At 32.9% G+C, this 18,511-nt stretch overlaps 1 protein-coding gene and 1 pseudogene across 9 annotated transcripts in view; both read left to right on the forward strand.

The window, feature by feature from the left end:
- Positions 1-16,364, forward strand: part of LOC106880495 (TBC1 domain family member 5) — an 83,694-nt gene extending 67,330 nt beyond the window's left edge. For 8 of the 9 annotated variants that reach the window (XM_014930466.2, XM_014930464.2, XM_014930467.2 and 5 more), the window contains 7 exons: positions 149-255; positions 2,131-2,197; positions 5,072-5,248; positions 8,837-9,057; positions 11,740-11,839; positions 12,140-12,222; positions 13,014-16,364. In XM_014930466.2, coding sequence (XP_014785952.1) covers positions 149-255; positions 2,131-2,197; positions 5,072-5,248; positions 8,837-9,057; positions 11,740-11,839; positions 12,140-12,222; positions 13,014-13,439 — 1,181 coding nt within the window. In that variant the 3' untranslated portion in view covers positions 13,440-16,364. The remainder of the gene's footprint in view (positions 1-148; positions 256-2,130; positions 2,198-5,071; positions 5,249-8,836; positions 9,058-11,739; positions 11,840-12,139; positions 12,223-13,013) is intronic. The other variant, XM_014930471.2, reaches the window with a different exon arrangement.
- LOC106880496 (uncharacterized) lies at positions 5,255-8,830 on the forward strand (annotated as a pseudogene).
- Positions 16,365-18,511: the final 2,147 nt, after the last annotated feature.

The raw sequence follows: 18,511 nt of genomic DNA on the forward strand, positions 1-18,511 counted from the left end.
CTTCTTCAGAAACAGGAGACAGTAAAGTCTAAGAGAAAAGGAAAACGGAGGAAAAGCACACACACATACACACAGATATATTTATACATACTGCTCCTTATTATTATAGCTTATGATAAAAAATGTTCATTTTCCTAAATAATTGTAGTACTGACCAGTGATTATCCAAACTGTATGAACACTTTAATGCGATACCCTCCTGTTGGTGATGTACATTATTTTGTTGACAAGGCCCTTTATCTGCGAGAACCAAATGTAAGTATTTGAAACCTTTATTTTCATAATTTTCTTTAGAATGTCATTGTTTAACATCCACTTTTCCATACTTGCACATGTCAGATGGAAATCATCGAAGCAGATGTCTTTTCTGTTGTCAACCCCTACCTGTTTTCAAGCAAGATAATATTTCTCTTTGATCTGACATGTTTTTTACAGAAGATTGAAAACATCACTTCTATAATAGTGATGATTGTTCACAAGCATCGTGTAATGTCAAGACAAGGGTACACCTATGCAAACACATGCATACATAATAGACTCCCTTCAGTTTTTGTTTAGCATTTATAAGATTTGGTCAGTCTGGGACTATAATAGAATACACTTTTCCAAGGTTCAATGGGTCTGAACTTGAAACCACATGGTTGGGAAGCTTACTATATAAAACAGTAAAAAATACCAGTAATGAAAGTTTTTATTAGACCAAAAACATTTATCTAGTTTTGTTATTCTTGATATAAAATGAATGTTGTTACTCAGCATGACCTGATTGGAAAGTGGTTCTGATAGAAATTTTGTGAATCAGTTTTATTTATAACCAAATTATATATACCTACATATATGTATGTGTGTGGCATAACTATATGGTTTGCTTTTATATTGTACAATATCAGTGAAACCCAGATTATGAACATCTAAGATTTAATGTTTCTCTAGAAATAGTAATACTCTTTGGTATATCTACCCTGTTGATCTTTTCAAACAAAATTCAAGACTAGAGTGAAAAGCCCCACTTTAGTCTTTTCTAATTTTATGTGGTTGTCTAGTGGAATGTTGTGAAAGTTGTGATGATTTAGTCATGTCCAGCATATGAATGAGTAGAGGTAGTCAAAGATGGCACTCAATATGTCCAAAGGACATTTATATATTCACACACTCAGCTGTAATTGAAAGGGGCCAGCCTTGTCACATTCTGTGTGAGGCTGGATTTCCCTGAGAATTATGTTAATGGTATGCCTGTCTGTGGAGTACTCATCCACTTGTGAGTTAATTTTTCAAGCAGACTGTTCCCTTGATCAGATAAACAGGAACCTCGTTGTCGTAACTGACGGAGCGCCATCTTTTAAAAAGAGTGAAAGAAAAGGAAATGTTCCATATCATAAGGCAAGAATGTCGTGTTTAGTATAAGCAGTGAAAGCTAAGATGAAATAATTGCTATTCTGTCATGTAGTGACTTCACCTTCGACTCATGCTCAATTTAATAAACAGCCTGTGCATCTGTGTTTATCTGGAGGCTTGACTTCCAGATCTGTGAGACTCACAAATGCTGCTGTCAGGACCGGATTAACATCCATAGTGACCCTAATGACTAAAATGATTTTCCTGCCCCTATATTGAATCTTTTTTCATTTTCTTCCAACCACTTGAAGGTTTATCTTGCTCTAGTCCACTCATTTGGTCAAAATGAGTTGTAGCTGTAATTCAAAGGATCCAGCCTTATCACATTTTGTGTGAGGCTGAGTCTTGCCGAGAACTATGTTAATGGTATGCATGTCTGTGGAGTACTCAATCACTTGTGCATTAATTTTATCCTGTATTTTGACCCCAGTATTTCACTGGTATTAAATTTATCCTGAAAGGATGAAAGGCAATGTTGACCTCGGTGAAATTTGAACTCAGAACGTAGTGGCAGATGAAGTACCATTAAGTATTTCATCCAGCATGTTAATGATTCTGCCAGCTTGCCACCTTACATATTCAATTAATAATAAATTAATGGTAATCAGTTTGGTCTATTTGAAAGTCATGCAGTTAAGTAACAGTAGACTGCACTAACTTTTAGTCTTTCATGGAAAAACAAATGCTTAAATCTGATATAATGGTCAAAATTATTTTAAAAACTATTTTATGCAGCAATATCCTAAACCACCAGCTTACAGTTACCAAACGGTCAACCAAGCCCAGCCTAGCAGAAATAAAGGTATGTTAAGAAACATAGTTTATGAAACTTTTGTTTTTAAATTTTCTATTGTATATAATCAGGTTTCTTTTTGTGATGTGTTAAAAAGCAAGCAAAAAGAAAAAAAAGTTTTTTTCATGTACACACACAGCTTTTCTCTATTGACTTAATTCAAAATATGTTTTATTTTAAAATTGGTTTATGTATACTTAGCAATGAATTTTTATACTTTTATTTGTTAAGTACCTTGAAAATACACAATCTGTAGAAATGTGTATCACCACAAAATGATCTGAGAATCTGTTTATGATCCACAAATAATATGTATACAATGTTGAATAGAATTAGATAGTGACTACAATTTAGTAATTGACTTTGTTTTGCAGTTTTTTTTTAATGAAATGACTTTTGGCATAAACTGTCTTTATTTTCTTAATGATAACTGTCAATATTTACATAAAAATATGTCTATTTGAATTGAAAGCTACTACTAGTAACTAAGTGTTAATACTTAATCTTAGATTTGCTTAGCTATATCTGATTTTAAAGATGAATTTATTGAAAGGTTATGGATTCTGTTTAGATTATAATATTGTTTACAGTTTTTAGTTTCATCTGTTTTCAACAAAGTCCGTGAGTCAGTTAACCAGTCAACTTCAAATGGAAAAGTTGTTACATTCTTGGAGATTGGAACTTTTAAGTGATAAAACTTGAAACTTGTCATTCTAAAAAAATAAATCTATAGTTTTGGAAATTAATTTTTTTCTTGGCATTAATGTTATAACCTAAAGTTTTTTAAGAAAAAAAAGTTATAGTTTTGTTTTATTAATTGTTCTGCTTGCATGTTCTTCAACTAATCTCCTGCTAACTTGCTTTCTAGTCATCATCCTTATGTTGCTAGATCCTCACATCTGTGAGGATACATTGTCTAGTAGTTAGCACTCATGATCGCAAAATCATGGTTTCAATTCCTAGACTGGGTGGTGCATTGTGTTCTTGAGCAAAAACACTTCATCTCACATTACTCTGCAATCACTTTGGCACCTGACATGTGGTACACTGTGCACCTGTTCAGGCAACACCGATTTGATGGAGGGAGTGAGCTAATGTACGGCACATTTTTTATCACTATAAACAAATCATTTGTTGAATATTTATGTCATCTTCGACATGAGTGTCTATCGTGTTACTAGATGCTCTTGATGAGGTTTTTAATTCCTGGGTGAAATTAAAAAGCTGCCTAGTAATTTGTTGATGTCTCTCTTGCACATGTTTTGTAAATTTAAGAAGTTCTTTCAGTATCTACTTTTCCTATTAGGGACCTCAATACTAAGAACAAGTTACTGATTGACCATCAGTTATTGGTTAATCTGATTATTCTAAAAGCATCATCATTTGTGCTCTTCATTAAAGTAACATTTTCCCTAACTTTGCGTGGATTAATGGGCCACTTTCTTAAAATATGCAGTTTTCGTGATACAGTAAACCATCTTACAATTCATATGTCAGTACTTTATAGTGTTATCTAGTTTAAATTGTTAGAATAGCAAACACAATTGTTAAAAAAAATAAAAAAGCTGTATTGAGAAATAATTGTAAATCATTTTATGAGCCTATTCCTAATGAAATGTACAACTTTCTATTCATGTTAAAAATAATCAAGAATTTTGACAGGTTCAGGAAGTGATGTTTTTCATTATTAAGCTGTGTATTTGGTGAATAAATGGATCTTTTATAAAATTATGGTAGAAGATTTTAATTTAAATATAAATATTTTAAATTGGAAGATTTTGTATCTTAGAACCAGAGTTCTCAAAACATATCTCAAAAAGGTCTGAATAGGACAACATGAGATTGATTTCAAACTTTGGTACAAGGCCACCAATTTCTGGTTGGTGGATATGTTAATTACATCAATGCCAGTGCTCAGCTGGTACTTATTTTATTGATCCTGAAAGGGTGAAAGGCAAAGCTGACCTTAATGGAATTGGAACTTAGAACATAAAAACGGACAAGATGTTGTTAAGCATTTTGCCCAGTCTGCTAGCGATTCTGCCAGCTTGCCACCTTAACAAAAGATTGTATATTTCCACAGAAACTGGTCAAGACAAAAATTAAGGACACATTTCTAGATCTAATTAGTCTCTTTAGTGTATTGTTTTTCTTTTTAATCTTATGGAAATACCACAAATATGTAACTTGTTAGTATATATTTTTATGCCAATATCAGGTTATGATGTAAGATTATTCTAAGAAAATGGTCTTTGATGAATATTTTTGGCAATAATTTCAGAAATAGATAAGAAATATTTTAAAGTATTATCTGAAACTAATTATTTCATCTGACTCAGCACGTAATGATTATTTTGTTGGAGAATCAGTTTCAGCATATTGTTGGTAATTATTTTATTCATATTCCTAATTTTCAAATAACATTGGAAATGTTGTTTAATCTCTATGTCTGCAGCTTCATAATTAGTTGACTTCCATGAATCTTTTTGAAAAGCAATTATTTTCATTCTTAACACTAACTGCTTACATTGTAATTTTCCTCAATATATTTAACCTTAATTTTAAAATAGTTACAAAAGGTTTAACCTACTAACCCTAGGTGTACAAAATGTCTGTCTTTATAGAAATTAGACTTATTCTAATATTGGGGACTTGTCGTAATCTGTACAGAAACTGGAGCCTTGTCTGAAGTTTGAGAGATTTCACATTATGCTATAGAACCAAGACAATATTTGCTTGTATTGAAAATATAACAAATCCTAACAACCATTTTGCATAAATTGTTAATAACACAAAGCTTTCTTTTTTTTCTTAAAACAAAACCTATTAACATTTCTTTCCTGATCTGCTTTAACTATTTGCACTAACAACACTTGACTGCAGTTTCTACCAACAACAATGCTTCAGCTAACAAATCTCGCAGCTCTGTGATGACTGGCTTTTCTTCCTTGACTCGTAAGATCAATAACCGTCCACGAACTCTCTCTGTAAGAAATAGTCCAAAAAAAATGACCAAATCGTCCAGTGAGCCAATGAATCTTCAAACTGACATATCTCCAGGTAAATTTGCTATCTCTTGCAGTGCTACCATATTCCATGTGCTTTCAAATGCAATTAGAAAAGAAAATGTTCGTTGATTCGTTCATGTTTATGTTGGTTTTATTTTGTATGTTTTATTTTGTATGTTTTATTTCAGATGCTATTTACAAAAGAGATTCTGTGATTAGAAGGCTAGTTAATAAAGGATTTTGGTTTCTGGATTTGTCATTTGTTGATGCCTCTGTTACAAATGTTTGGTAAATCCTAGAAGTTCCTTTCAATAGCTTCTCTTGGTGGTATGGATCTCAGTTTTGGCAAGTGTAGAAGTACCAGTTATTGTTTGAGAACATTTGCCATCATTTACCTCCGGTTATTGGTTAATAAACATCTACATGAGTACATTAAATATCTTAGAAAGTCTAACACTGAATCCTGCAGCTTGGTTAAGATATGAAGATGATATCTTTGTACTCTGGTTACACTATGATGATGTCCAAGTTCTTGCAGACCACTTAAATTCGCATCTATCTATAATAGACAATATTACCATCTGTGGTACCAATCGCACAGAACATGACAAGAATTTAGAAAATTTCCTTGCTGTTGCTAAGAAGTATGGACTTACCTTTAATGAAAGTAAAAGCATCATTGCTACTGATTGGATAACTCTGTTGGGGTATGAGATTTCTAAGGGTAACATCAAACCAGATCCAGAAAGATTAAGACCCCTTGTAGATTTTCCACCCTCAACAGATATGAAAGCTCAAAAGCAAGTTGTGGGAATGTTTGCTTATTACTCTCCTTGGATCTTTCATTTTTCCAACAGAATTCATCCACTCGTTCATCACACAACATTCTCCCCCACTAGATTTCCCCTTCCTGAGAGAGCCAAACAAAGCTTTGAAAACCTGAAGAAGGAACTTGAGCACTCCGTCATAACTACAGTGAAGCCTGACTTTCCATTAGTGGTTGAAACAGATGCTTCCGCCATCGCCATTGCTGCAACTCTAAACCAAGAAGGTCGTCCAGTAACTTTCTTCTCAAGGGCTCTAACTCCCAGTGAGCAACATCACTCTGCCGTTGAGAAGGAAGCTTATGCTATTGTGGAAGCAACAAGGAAATGGAGACACTTCCTATTGGGAAACCATTTCAAACTTATCACTGACCAGAAATCAGTTGCCTTCATCTATGACACCCATCAAAAGGGTAAAGTCAAAAATGACAAAATACAAAGGTGGAAGATAGAACTCTCCTGTTTTAGCTATGAAACTGTTTACCGACCTGGGACAGATAACAAGGGATCCGACTGTTTGTCTCGTACTTATTGTGCAGCATCATTATCGGTAGATCTGAAAAGCTTACATGAAACATTGTCATCCAGGTGTTATGAGAATGTTTCATTTTGTCAAATGAAAAAGGCTCCCGTTTTCACTGGAAGATGTTAAGATGATGACATCTAATTGTAAAGTCTGTGCTGAACTAAAACCAGCATTTTTTCAAGCCTCCCCAATCTCATCTGCTCAAGGCTACTCAACTGTTTGAGAGACTCAGTCTGGATTTCAAGGGTCCTCTACCATCAGTGACACTTGACAAATACCTGCTAACTATTGTTGACGAATACTCACATTTCCCATTTGCATTTGCCTGTGCTGATACTTCTGCTTCTACTGTCATTTGTTGCCTCTCTCAACTGTTTGCTATTTTTGGAATGCCATCATACATCCACAGTGATAGAGGACCTGCATTTATGTCAGAGGAATTGAGATCTTTCCTACTACAGAAAGGAGTAGCAACAAGTTGCACAACTCCATACAATCTTCATTGCAACGGTCAGGTGGAGAGACTGAATGGTACGCTTTGGAAAGCCATTAACCTATCCCTCAAATCCCGTGCTTTGCCAATCAGTCATTGGGAGCAAGTACTTACAGACGCTCTGCACTCTATCAGATCGCTGCTCTGCACAGCTACAAATGAAACACCACACGAATACCTATTTTCCTACAACCACAAATCTACAATGAGAACAACACTGCCCAACTGGCTTCTGACTCCCGGACCTGTGTACTTGAAAAGGAATGTCAGATCATCCAAGTATGACCCCGCTGGTTGATGAAATAGAACTTTTAGACTGTAACCCTCAATATGCACATGTATGTTTATCTGATGGATGGGAGACGAGTGTCTCACTGAGACAGCTGGCTCTAATCCCCGAGACTTTGATCGATCAACAAAACCATGAAGAGATTGTGCAAACTGACGAAACTCCTAACACATGTACTTTGAAACTACAAACTACGAAATCACCTGAAAGTAATGAAGTAAACATTGAACATACTTCCCAAGACACTCCAGAGACTGATAATATTAATCAGTGTTGAGTAGCAGGAACAAGAAACACCTCATGAACTGTATGTTCGGAAAAGAGAATTTATCAGTTACTTCAGAACCAGAGCGTATAATCTACGCAAGTAGAGAAATTTGAAACATTCTGTGCCTATCCATTCAACCTCTGGACTTCTGTTTTCTAGTGGGGAAGAATGTTGTGAGAATGCAAGAACTGTGTGTATGCATGTTTATGTTGTTTGCGTATACATGTTTATACGAAAATATACATGCTGTTCATGTATGTATTTTTTATATGTAACTATTTTGGCTAGCTTTCATTACCAAACTGCATCATGTCGTTGTCATTAACTCATTCTCAACTCGTTGGCGAAAATTATTATTTGTCTACTGTATCTGTCAAAGAAGTTGAATAAAGCTTTATTTCCAATACGGCAATTCTGTTCTCCTCACAAATGCTCGTCAGTCTGAAATTGTCCGTTCTGTACTCTGGTATTTACATTTCAATACTAGCACTTTCAAGTAGCCTAAATCCTAAACTAGAAGCAGCAAACATTATAAGTAATGCTTCTTTGATCTCTATAAGTTTCTACTATGGTCTCCATAAATTTCATTCCATAGCAACAATATAGGATTTCCTTTTCATGTTGCATATATTCAGCCATTCCTGACTTATACTTTTTCCTTTTTAAGGCTTTTTGGAGTTCAATTATTCTGACTTTTAGGGACTTCCCAGTTTCTCCTAAGACCTGCAAATACATGATATGTTACAGATGTAGTCTTTATGTACTAGAATCAAAGTAAAGCTAATACATATGTATAACCTTCCAGAAATACATAAACCTGAAGCCTGCCTAAGACCTAACTTCAGATGCAGAGACTTAATATGCAATCTTTTTTTAGCCCCGAGTTTAGAAGTAAAGGTTCTTGTGTCCAGTACAGTCTGGTGCAATGTACAAATCCAGGAACAAGACACTTCATGACAATTGCAGATCAGGCTAATTGAAACAGTGTATATGTATATATTGTTTCTTCTCTAAACATGTAGTTCATAGTTGTAAAATTTATAATATTGATTATAGTGTGTACTGCTCCACTGCCTCTGTCATATACGAAACTTACTTCATATGAAATTTTATAATGGTATAAGCTCATCATATTGACCTGGCTGTTTCTCACAGCACTATCTTAACCACTTCTATCTGAGTGTGATTTACTGTGAAATATATATTGTTATAAGTTGTTGTAATGACTTCTTCATTTCAGTTACCCCTCCTTGTCAAGAGAAGAGAGGATCAACTGCAAGCCTGTCCAAAGTAGAGGATACAATGCTGCGATCAACCCCTTCAGCATCAAGCTTAATGCCTCGTTCTGTGGCTTCTACTCCTGCTGGTTATAGTCCAGATGATAGTCATACTAGTAGTCCAACACGTTATGCTTCCTTGCCTTCAAAGGGACGAATGAAATCAAAGAGAGCCACAAGACATGTAATATTTCTAATTTTTTTTTTTTATTCATTTCTATTTTCTGCTGTTTTTATTACTCAACAGTTTGGAGCAAGTTTGAGAAAAATGGCTTTTGAACAGTCACTGAGAAGCAAATGACATAAAAATAATTCAGATCCATGAGGGTTTATCAAAGCAGTTATTCATTTTAGTGTCTGTGTTGGATGGATAAAGGTTCAGGAGTGGCTGTGTGATAAGTAGCTTGCTTTCCAACCACATGGTTCCAGGTTCAGTCCCACTGCAAGGCACCTTGGGCAAGTGTCTTCTAATATAGCCTCAGGCTGACCAAAGCTTTGTGAGTGGATTTGGTAGACGGAAACTGAAAGAAGCCCATCATATATATATATATATATATATATATATGTGTGTGTCTGTTTGACCCCCCACCGTCACTTGACAACCGATGCTGGTGTGTTTACGTCCCCGTAACTTAGCGGTTCGGCAACAAGAAGCCGATAGAATAAGTACTAGGCCTGGGGTCGATTTGCTCAACTAAAGGCGGTGCTCCAGCATGGCCGCAGTCAAATGACTGAAACAAGTAAAAGAGTTCCCAATAAAGATGTCTGGTATGGCAAGCCATTACGATCTAAATTTATCGTTGTTTTTATTTTCATGGTATGTATGAACGACACATTTTCAAAAATATATCTGAAAGATTACCAAATTCTGTTGGAAAGACTATTTAGCCAGTGCTTCTCAGACTTTTTAAACTCTTGCTCTTTTTCTTTAACTAACATCTTTTCAGTGCCCTTTTGCTAAGATCCAATGGTCCCCTCCCCGTTTATGTATACATAATTTAGTTCTGGGTACTAGTCTGACTGCTTACCACAGCACCACCCTACTATAAGTGAGTACTATAAATATTAGGTGGTCTATGTATGTATGTATGAATGTTTAAGCCTAAAAACTTTTCGCTGTTTATTTATTCACATTTCAAAATTTATTATTATGGTTGACATTGCTGTAGTTAATGTGATTGTGGCCATCAAGCAGCCTATCTTAATATTTCAGTAAAAAAAAAATTTTAAGTTAATATTTGAACACAAGAAAGACTTGAAAACTGTAGAGATGCATTGAGCACCTCATATTACCCCACTTTATTCTCAGTACCTGAATAAAATTTTCACTGTTCACCAAGGGGTAATATTGCATGAAGTATAGAAGATGGCGGGGATTTAGAAGTTATTAATATTGTAGTAATATCATACTTTTATTTTTCAAAATTAAGATAAAGTTCTTTTTTAATCTAATCTAAAATATACTTTCCTTCATTTTCTACAATGCTCTTCCATCTATCTGGTAGACTTGCAAAGCCTCTCTTCCAAAATTCACTTGACTTTGACAAAAAATACTCTTCCAGTACTTTTCTGACCTCATCTACAGAATTCATATCTTTTCTGTCCAAATGATTTTGAAGACTGCAGAATAAATGATAATCAGATGAGGCAGTGTCCAGCAAATATAGTTGGTGGGGCATCATTTCCCTTTCAAACTGCTCCAGCTTTTGGAATGTCATCCTCGCTTAATGTGGCCAAACATTATCCTGATGGAAGAACACCTTTCGTCTTGAAATCAAAGATGGTCGTTTTTCTTCTAACGCTGACTTAAACCGTTTGGAGTAGATCTCCTTTGTTATTGTTTGGTTTGGGTTTAAAAGTTCAAAGTGGACTAAACCTTTCATATCCCACCAAACAGATAACACCTTACACCTCCTTTAGCCTGAGGTGCTGGTGTTTCTCCTTTCCCTGCCCACTTTATTTGGCACTCGACATTTTTATAGAGAACCCATTTCTCATTACCAGTTACTATTTGGTCCAAAAAAAGGTTCATTCCTGAGACGTGACAGCAAAGAGGAGTATACATTCATTCTCTGTACGTGATTAGACTTGGGAGAGTGTGTGAGGAACCCATTGTCCCAATTTGCTGACTTTTCTGATGGGATGCAGATGTTGATGAATGGTTGAATGACCAAGTTTCTCTGCTAGTTCCTCAACAGTTATGATGGGATTTTGTTCCACCAGGATGTTCTCATCAAGCTCTACAGATCTTCCAGGACGAGGCTTGTTTTCTAGGCTGTAGTTTCTGGCTCAGAATTTCAGGGACCATCATTAACACTGGCTTTCGTTTATTGTCCAATCCTATATATTGCATTAATATTCCTTGCACTTTCCATTGTGTTGTTGCCTTTATTGAACTCATAAAGCAAAATATGCCAAATATGCTACTTTGTCACATCCATTACAGCTTTGAAAAAATAACTGTTAAAATTAAACTACACTCTTCAAAACTTGCACTAAGAATAAGTACTAGGTAAAATTACTACCTGCTTTTATTGCAAGTTGATGCAGGTAGTTTATCCTGTCATTCTCCAACTTTTAGTTCATGCAATTGAAAAAAACTCATTATGGGATGACCCAATATTTTCACAATTTAATTTGTTACTGTTACTAAAATATCCCTCATTGTTACAATAATTTGCTATTATGTCATTATCTTCCATTTTCTTTTGATACTGTACCAGAGAAAATGATTAATTTTAATTTTAAGATATTGGTTTTTTTTCTTTCCTTTTTAAATTGCTGCAGAATTTAAAATGAGACAAACTCTTAATCATTCTGAATATATATTGATCTTATTAACAAAATATCTTATCTATTTATTCAGGAGCAAGATATCAGTACCAAGATGGCTTATGTTCAAGGTAAACTGAATGAGTTTGAAGCAATGTGCAAATATTGTGCTAGTAAACTAGATATTCACATTGGTAAGTAGCTTATAGAAAATACTTTTATAATCTTTATATAGTTAATTTTAAAATTTACATCAGATTGAATAATGACTTGTGCAGTGATTTAATAAAATTTGTCATAAATAGAATTCAACATTGCTTTTTGCTGAACAAAACATATAATTTTGTGGTACAATTTGACATTAGTATATGATAAACAAGAACAGTTTAACAATATTTATGTTATGTTTTACTTAAAAAATAACAACAAAACATTAAATTAGTAAAAGTAATATTTTTAGATGATTTATTATTATTTTTTTTGTTATTTTTCAGAAAATTTACAAGACATATTACATGCACAAACACTTTCTGTAGGAGAGGATGAAGTATTGTTATCAATTGCTGGAGTAAAACAGGTAATACTCCTTCACATTAATATCTATTACATGTAATAATTATCAGTGAGTCTTTTGTAAAATAATGACTTTGGATTGTCAATTTCCTGTGTGGGGAAATCTTTGGAAAAGTGAACATCCATCAAAAACTTCACACTTCTGTGTTGTTGTGTGTCCATTGTTTTATGTTTGTTCTCTTATGCTGGCATGAGTTTGAGGCATTGTTTTACAGCTGCCTCCTTGATTCTAACCTTTACCTGTTTTTCAAGTAAGAGATCTCTTATTTAATCCAGCTTCAAAAGCATGAAGTGAGCAGATGATTTATTGACAAGAGAAGTGCCAACAACAACACCACCTCATGGATGGTGTGACCTTTGAATAAACAGATGCATATGTAAACAAATGGACAAACACATCTGCCTGTGCATACACACACATAACAGGCTTCCTTTTCAGTTTACCTCTACCAAATCCATTTGAGAGGCTTTCATTGGTTTGCAGCTGTAGTAATCACCTGCCCAAGGTGCTGTGCATTAAGGCTGAACCAAAAAACATGTAGTTTAGAAGTGAACTTGTCAATGCATAACCATGCCTGTGTGTGTGTGAATATTTTGTATGTAACTCACAATGCTTACACGATCCCTAACTTAGTTCTACCAAAGAAATGACTCACGATTGCTTGCTTTAATTGTGCAATTCCAAATAACTTCACCAATGTCTAAAAGAAAATGCCACCACTATATTTTCTTTAACATTAAATGTTGTGTATACTTTGCTTTTATTTACATACAATGTCTTCCTTTTGTGTCTAGGTACGAGATATTTTGAAAGGAACCTTGAAGTTTTCACGTAATTTGTTGGATGAAGATAAAATTGAGATTACAGATAATCACTACAGGGAAGAACCTTGTATATTGACGCCAGATTCCGATGTTGTTGATTCCGCTGCTGCTGCTGCTACACATCGAGAGAATGAACTGTTTGGTCGAGCATCTCTCTACGACTATAAAAGAATGTCTCGTTTGAAAGGGGTTTACAGTAATGACAACTCCCCATCTCACATGAATGAAATAACTAGCCGTGAAGTTGAACTTGTTTCTTATGTTCCTCAAGATCAAAATGGCGCTGCCGATCCTGTGAATTGTGTTGATGCTGACACAGGAGCCTATCAGAGGACTAGACACTCAGAATATGGCTGTCATTCACATCAATATGATACAAACACCAGAACTTCATGAAGAGTTTTTTTGTTTTCTTCACCAGTTTTGTTTTATTACTGTTCATGATGGTTTCTTATAAGCTTGAACAGATGGCTTCATCATTTCTAAAGTATCAGTTCCTCTATTGTTCTTTTTTTTTTTTTTTTTTTTGAAAAAGAGATTCAGCAACTTTCCTTTTTAATGTTTTTAAAATGAAGGTATTTGTTAGAGTTTTGATCTTAAAATCATTTAAGCAGCTTTAAAAATTTTAACTGGTATTTTCATTTAAATTTGAGTAAAAATACATAATTTTTTCATGTTCTACAATTGTTGTTGGTACAGATGGGTCTTATTAAAATGGTACACAACCAGATGTATCAGTTGTATAAGTATGCAAAATGAATCCTAAGTTAAATTGTAAAACTATGTTTTGTTTTTCTTGATCATGGAAGTGAAAATATCTATCTTGATAAAAAAAAAAATCTTTGTGTTGTATCTCTAGCTATTGTTAATGCTTTAACCAAAGTGTGACAGTAGCTAGCTGTAGATTGTTGTATTTATTAAACTTGGTCTAAACATTTATTAAATATGTTCAGTGCAATGAGGATCCTCATTGAGTAATAATAGCTATAAACAATATGCCTTTGCTTTGGTTTAAAATGTGTGAGCTGGCTCTCACTTTTTCCTTGTTATGTGATTAATTTACTCTGATGTACTTGTGAGTTGATGTAATTAAAAAAAAAAGTCCTTAATATTATTTGACTTAAATTTCCTTGCACAAAAACTTTCTTTGGGGAAATTAGTTTAAATTTAATATAAAGATGGCCAGTTTGACAGCAGAGTTATTATGACCACTTCAAGTTGCTTTTTATCTGTGTTAGAAGATAGCAATGAAATGTTTTGTGTCAGACATAATCATTTTGAATTTATGAAATATGAAGCAATATTACTAAAAATATAATTTTATAAATAATTTTTTTGTGGGATGGGGGAAGAGGGAACAAAAAATATGAATCCAAATTTGAAAAAAAAAATGAGAGTACAGTATATTTTTTATTTATTCCACAGCTGATATATATATATATATATATATAAAATCTCATTTTAATATCTATCATGTGAGCTATGTAAACTTTTTAATTTTTATATTTTATTCTAATGCCTTTTATATTCCATGTTATTTCTCATTCAATGAGAATATTTTCCTATGACAGCAAAGATTTTGATAATTGCTTCAAGACTTCTGGTTAAAAATTTGCTGTGATTTTAAGGACAGTCTGTTACTTTTGGAGGAAAATTTAAATTTAAGATGATAAACTACTCTTGTTTGGTCTGATGATCTTACTTCAGATGCTCGATGTTTTGATATTTTAATTGCAAAATGCTTCGAGTGATCTTAATTTAGTTGTCTTGGCAGTTTTTTTATTATTATTATTCTATCATAGTTCTGCTGAATATGAATTACTGGATTTGTAATGTGGCTCAGTGAATACATTAATGGAATGGTAGAAAAGATTGGTGAATATGGTGAAAATAGATATAAGGGGATGGTGACTGAAGTATAGATAGGGCTGATAGACCAAGTGAAAAGTCTATAAAACAGGAGTTTAATTGATATGAAAATGAAAGAAGAGGCGCAACAATGATTATTGTCTGTTAGGAGAAAGTTCTGAAGGATATATATCATCTATCAATTTATAGATAGATAGCTAAATAGATAAAACTGTGTGAACTCTAAATTGAGACCTTGATTATTTTCTTTATTGTCTGTCTGTTCCTAATGCAACTGAAGACTTAAAAGACAATCTGCCATGTAAGAATTGCAAAATCTAAAATCAATTTGAAGTGAAAATGTTTTAAGAGATTTTGTATGATGAAATTTATCATTTAAACTTAGAGAGATAAGAAAAAATAATGTTGAATTCAGTCAAAAACTTCTGCAAAATGTTAGTTGCAATGATGTATAGACTTGAGTTATTATGGTTAGCTGAATTGCTGTAAAGAATTTGAGAGAGAGAGAATTTGTTGCCATGGAATAATTTTTGGTGCCTCACTGTGTTGTAGTGACAAAGTATATTAGAATAGTAAAAAATTATAAGAGTACAGAGAAAGCTAACTTAGAATATTTTTTACCATGAGAGTAGGGTGTGAATTGAGGGAAATTTGACTGCTATTTCAAGACTATTGAATATTAAGGAATATTTGAAACCATTTTCATATTTCATTACAGTGTAAGTACTTTTAACCATATTTTAAAAAGTGTTTCAGTTGATAAATTACTAGAAAAAAAAGAAGAAATACAATGCTTGGATTAAATACTTAAAATAGAAACAATTATAGTTTACTTCTTTAAAAAAATTTTTGCAGATTAAAACAATTTTAGCAGTCTGGAATTTTGTAAATCATTTTATTTACTCTTAAGTAGATATGTTTTTGAAGTCAGTAATTTTCCTTATTGACTTTTTGAAAAGATTACTGAAACTTATCTTTCAGTATATGAAAATGGTTGTTTAAAGTGCTTCAAGACTACTTCTTGTTAAGAGCAATCATCATTCTATGTCCACTTCACTATCATTCCAGCTATTAAAGCAGTTGGTTTCTTCTTTCCAAATACCAAGTTATTTTTAGAAATGATACTTTTTTAAAACTGAAATGTCACTAGAAATTTGTTGTATCCTTTTGCTGTAATTGTTGCCAACCTGATTTTAAATATCAATGTAATAACATTTTCATCTCTTTGTTTTTTTAATTTTTTTTTATACATATATATATTTTACGAAACATTTCTAAAATTTGAACAACTATATTATTCATATGAATATAATTTTTTTTTAATGTGAAAAATATTTGCCTTTAATCCTTAAACAAAAAGAAACTAAACATTTATCCTGCTGGTCAGGTGTGTTGTAAAAAGTTAAATGTGCTATTTATATCAAGTTTAAAAAAAAAAAAACCCCACAAAAATAGTTGTCAATGTTTTAATTTTTTGGGTTAAAAATTTAAAATTTAGTTTAATAATTTGATTTTCTTGTTAGTATTGATCACTTAATGTTTTTTTTTTTTTCATGTTGAATCCCTAATTTGCTCATTTGTTCTGCAACAGGGAATCTACCAGTTTATTGCTTTTCTTTTTCATTGGATTCTGTATTCCAAGCAAATGTGAAATAAATAAAATCAACAAAATGTTTATATGTTAAAAAAAAACTAACGGAATTGAACTTTATTCAAAAATATAGAAAGTACAACTGCATTTAATATGTGGAGTATATAAAATATTTTTAGTGTATATTGTCTTCAATACATGAACAAACTCAAGATAGCTGGAGTTATCATGTTTAACAAAGCAGCCTGTAATATCAAGGGCAAGAACATTCCTTCAACAAAAATTTGTAAGGAATGGACCAAAGTTTGTGTACTATTCACATCAAATAAGCTTAGTTTATATATGGAGCATTGCAAGACATTACTTCTGTTTCAGAAGGTTGATGATTTTTAAACAGCTTGGAAAGGATGCAAATGAACAACATGTGTTATTGGCATTTGCTAAATATAATGGAGGATACTCACTGTAGAAAGTTTGATGGAGATGGAATATATGTGTGTGTGTGTGTATATATATATATATATATATATATACACTGAACCTAGAAGTGGGAGACCCAGTAAACCAGTGGGTTAATGGCATGGTGAGGCAGAACAACAGCTAAGATGCGAGATTCTGTCCATGGTTCAATTATCCAACTGTCTCTTTCTTGGGAAAGGCGAAGGAGCATAGGGGAGCGGGCAAATGAACATTGGAGGGAACTTAAGGAAGGGAAGAGCTCATCAGTTCTGTACCAGCATGCTGAGCAAGAACATGGAGGCTCACTCAACAACATAGAAATTAAAATCTTATCCACACATAGCAGAGACGCGGCACTTAGACAAATTACAGAAGCTACACACATAATAGAAGATAAACCTAGCCTGAATAGGAAACTGGAATGGAACACTAACACACGACAATACATTCACCATAAACCAATAACAATATGAACAAAATATAATACAATACAATACATAGATAAACTAATGGAATTAAATACTACATACGTTAACAAAATTAAATTAAAAAACACATGAACAAATAAATAAATAAAAACAAAAACAAACGAACATGTATTAACAGAGGATATAGATAATACAGACATTCCCCATACACACATGCACTTACAAAGACACATTGACGGATACGCATGCGTAGACACATACAATAGGAATACAAAATACAAAATGGCTGATAGTTAACAAGGTGAGACACACAAAAGAAAGAAGAAAGCAAAGGACCACTGATGAGGTCACTGAAGTGCGACAAAAGAACTCTGGCTGAAATACGATTAATGTAATATAAAGCTGAAGCAAATTAACACCAAATATACAGTGTGTGTGTTTTTATTGGCTAAACTGGCGATATGACGATCCCCAAGTACAACAACATATATATATTTAATTACATATTTATTTATATATAATTATATTTATTTATATATATATTTATTTATTCATATATATATTTATATATAAATTTAAAGAATGGAGTAAACGCATGTTATAACTGCATACTTTTATTCCGACATATGTTTCGAAGAATTACAATTTATGCAATCCATAGGAATCGGTGATGTTAAAAATGTAAACTTCTCAGGGAAATGTATGGGAACCAGCTTAAACGTAAGACATTATAACCGAGTTACTCAGTTATAATGGGAAGAACCATTTTAACGATGCGTACTGCCTTAATTCTTCGAAACGCCAGAGTTTTAATGGTGGCAGCTGACGAAGGGGATGTTTCTATGTGGCCTGCTTGTTTGTTGCACCTTGTTTACCATTTTGTCCTTGTTCTTTTGCCACGTCATGTACCCAGTTATGTATCTATATGTACATGTAGATGAACATATATACATACATGTACATATATATGCATATATATATATATATATTTATTTATTTATTCATATACATATATATTTATTTATATATATATATATTTATTTATAAATGTATATATATTTATTTGTATAGATATATATTTATTTATATTTATTTATTTATACATTTTTATTTATTTATTT

This window comes from Octopus bimaculoides, chromosome 4, assembly GCF_001194135.2.
Source record: "Octopus bimaculoides isolate UCB-OBI-ISO-001 chromosome 4, ASM119413v2, whole genome shotgun sequence".
Lineage (NCBI taxonomy): Eukaryota > Metazoa > Mollusca > Cephalopoda > Octopoda > Octopodidae > Octopus > Octopus bimaculoides.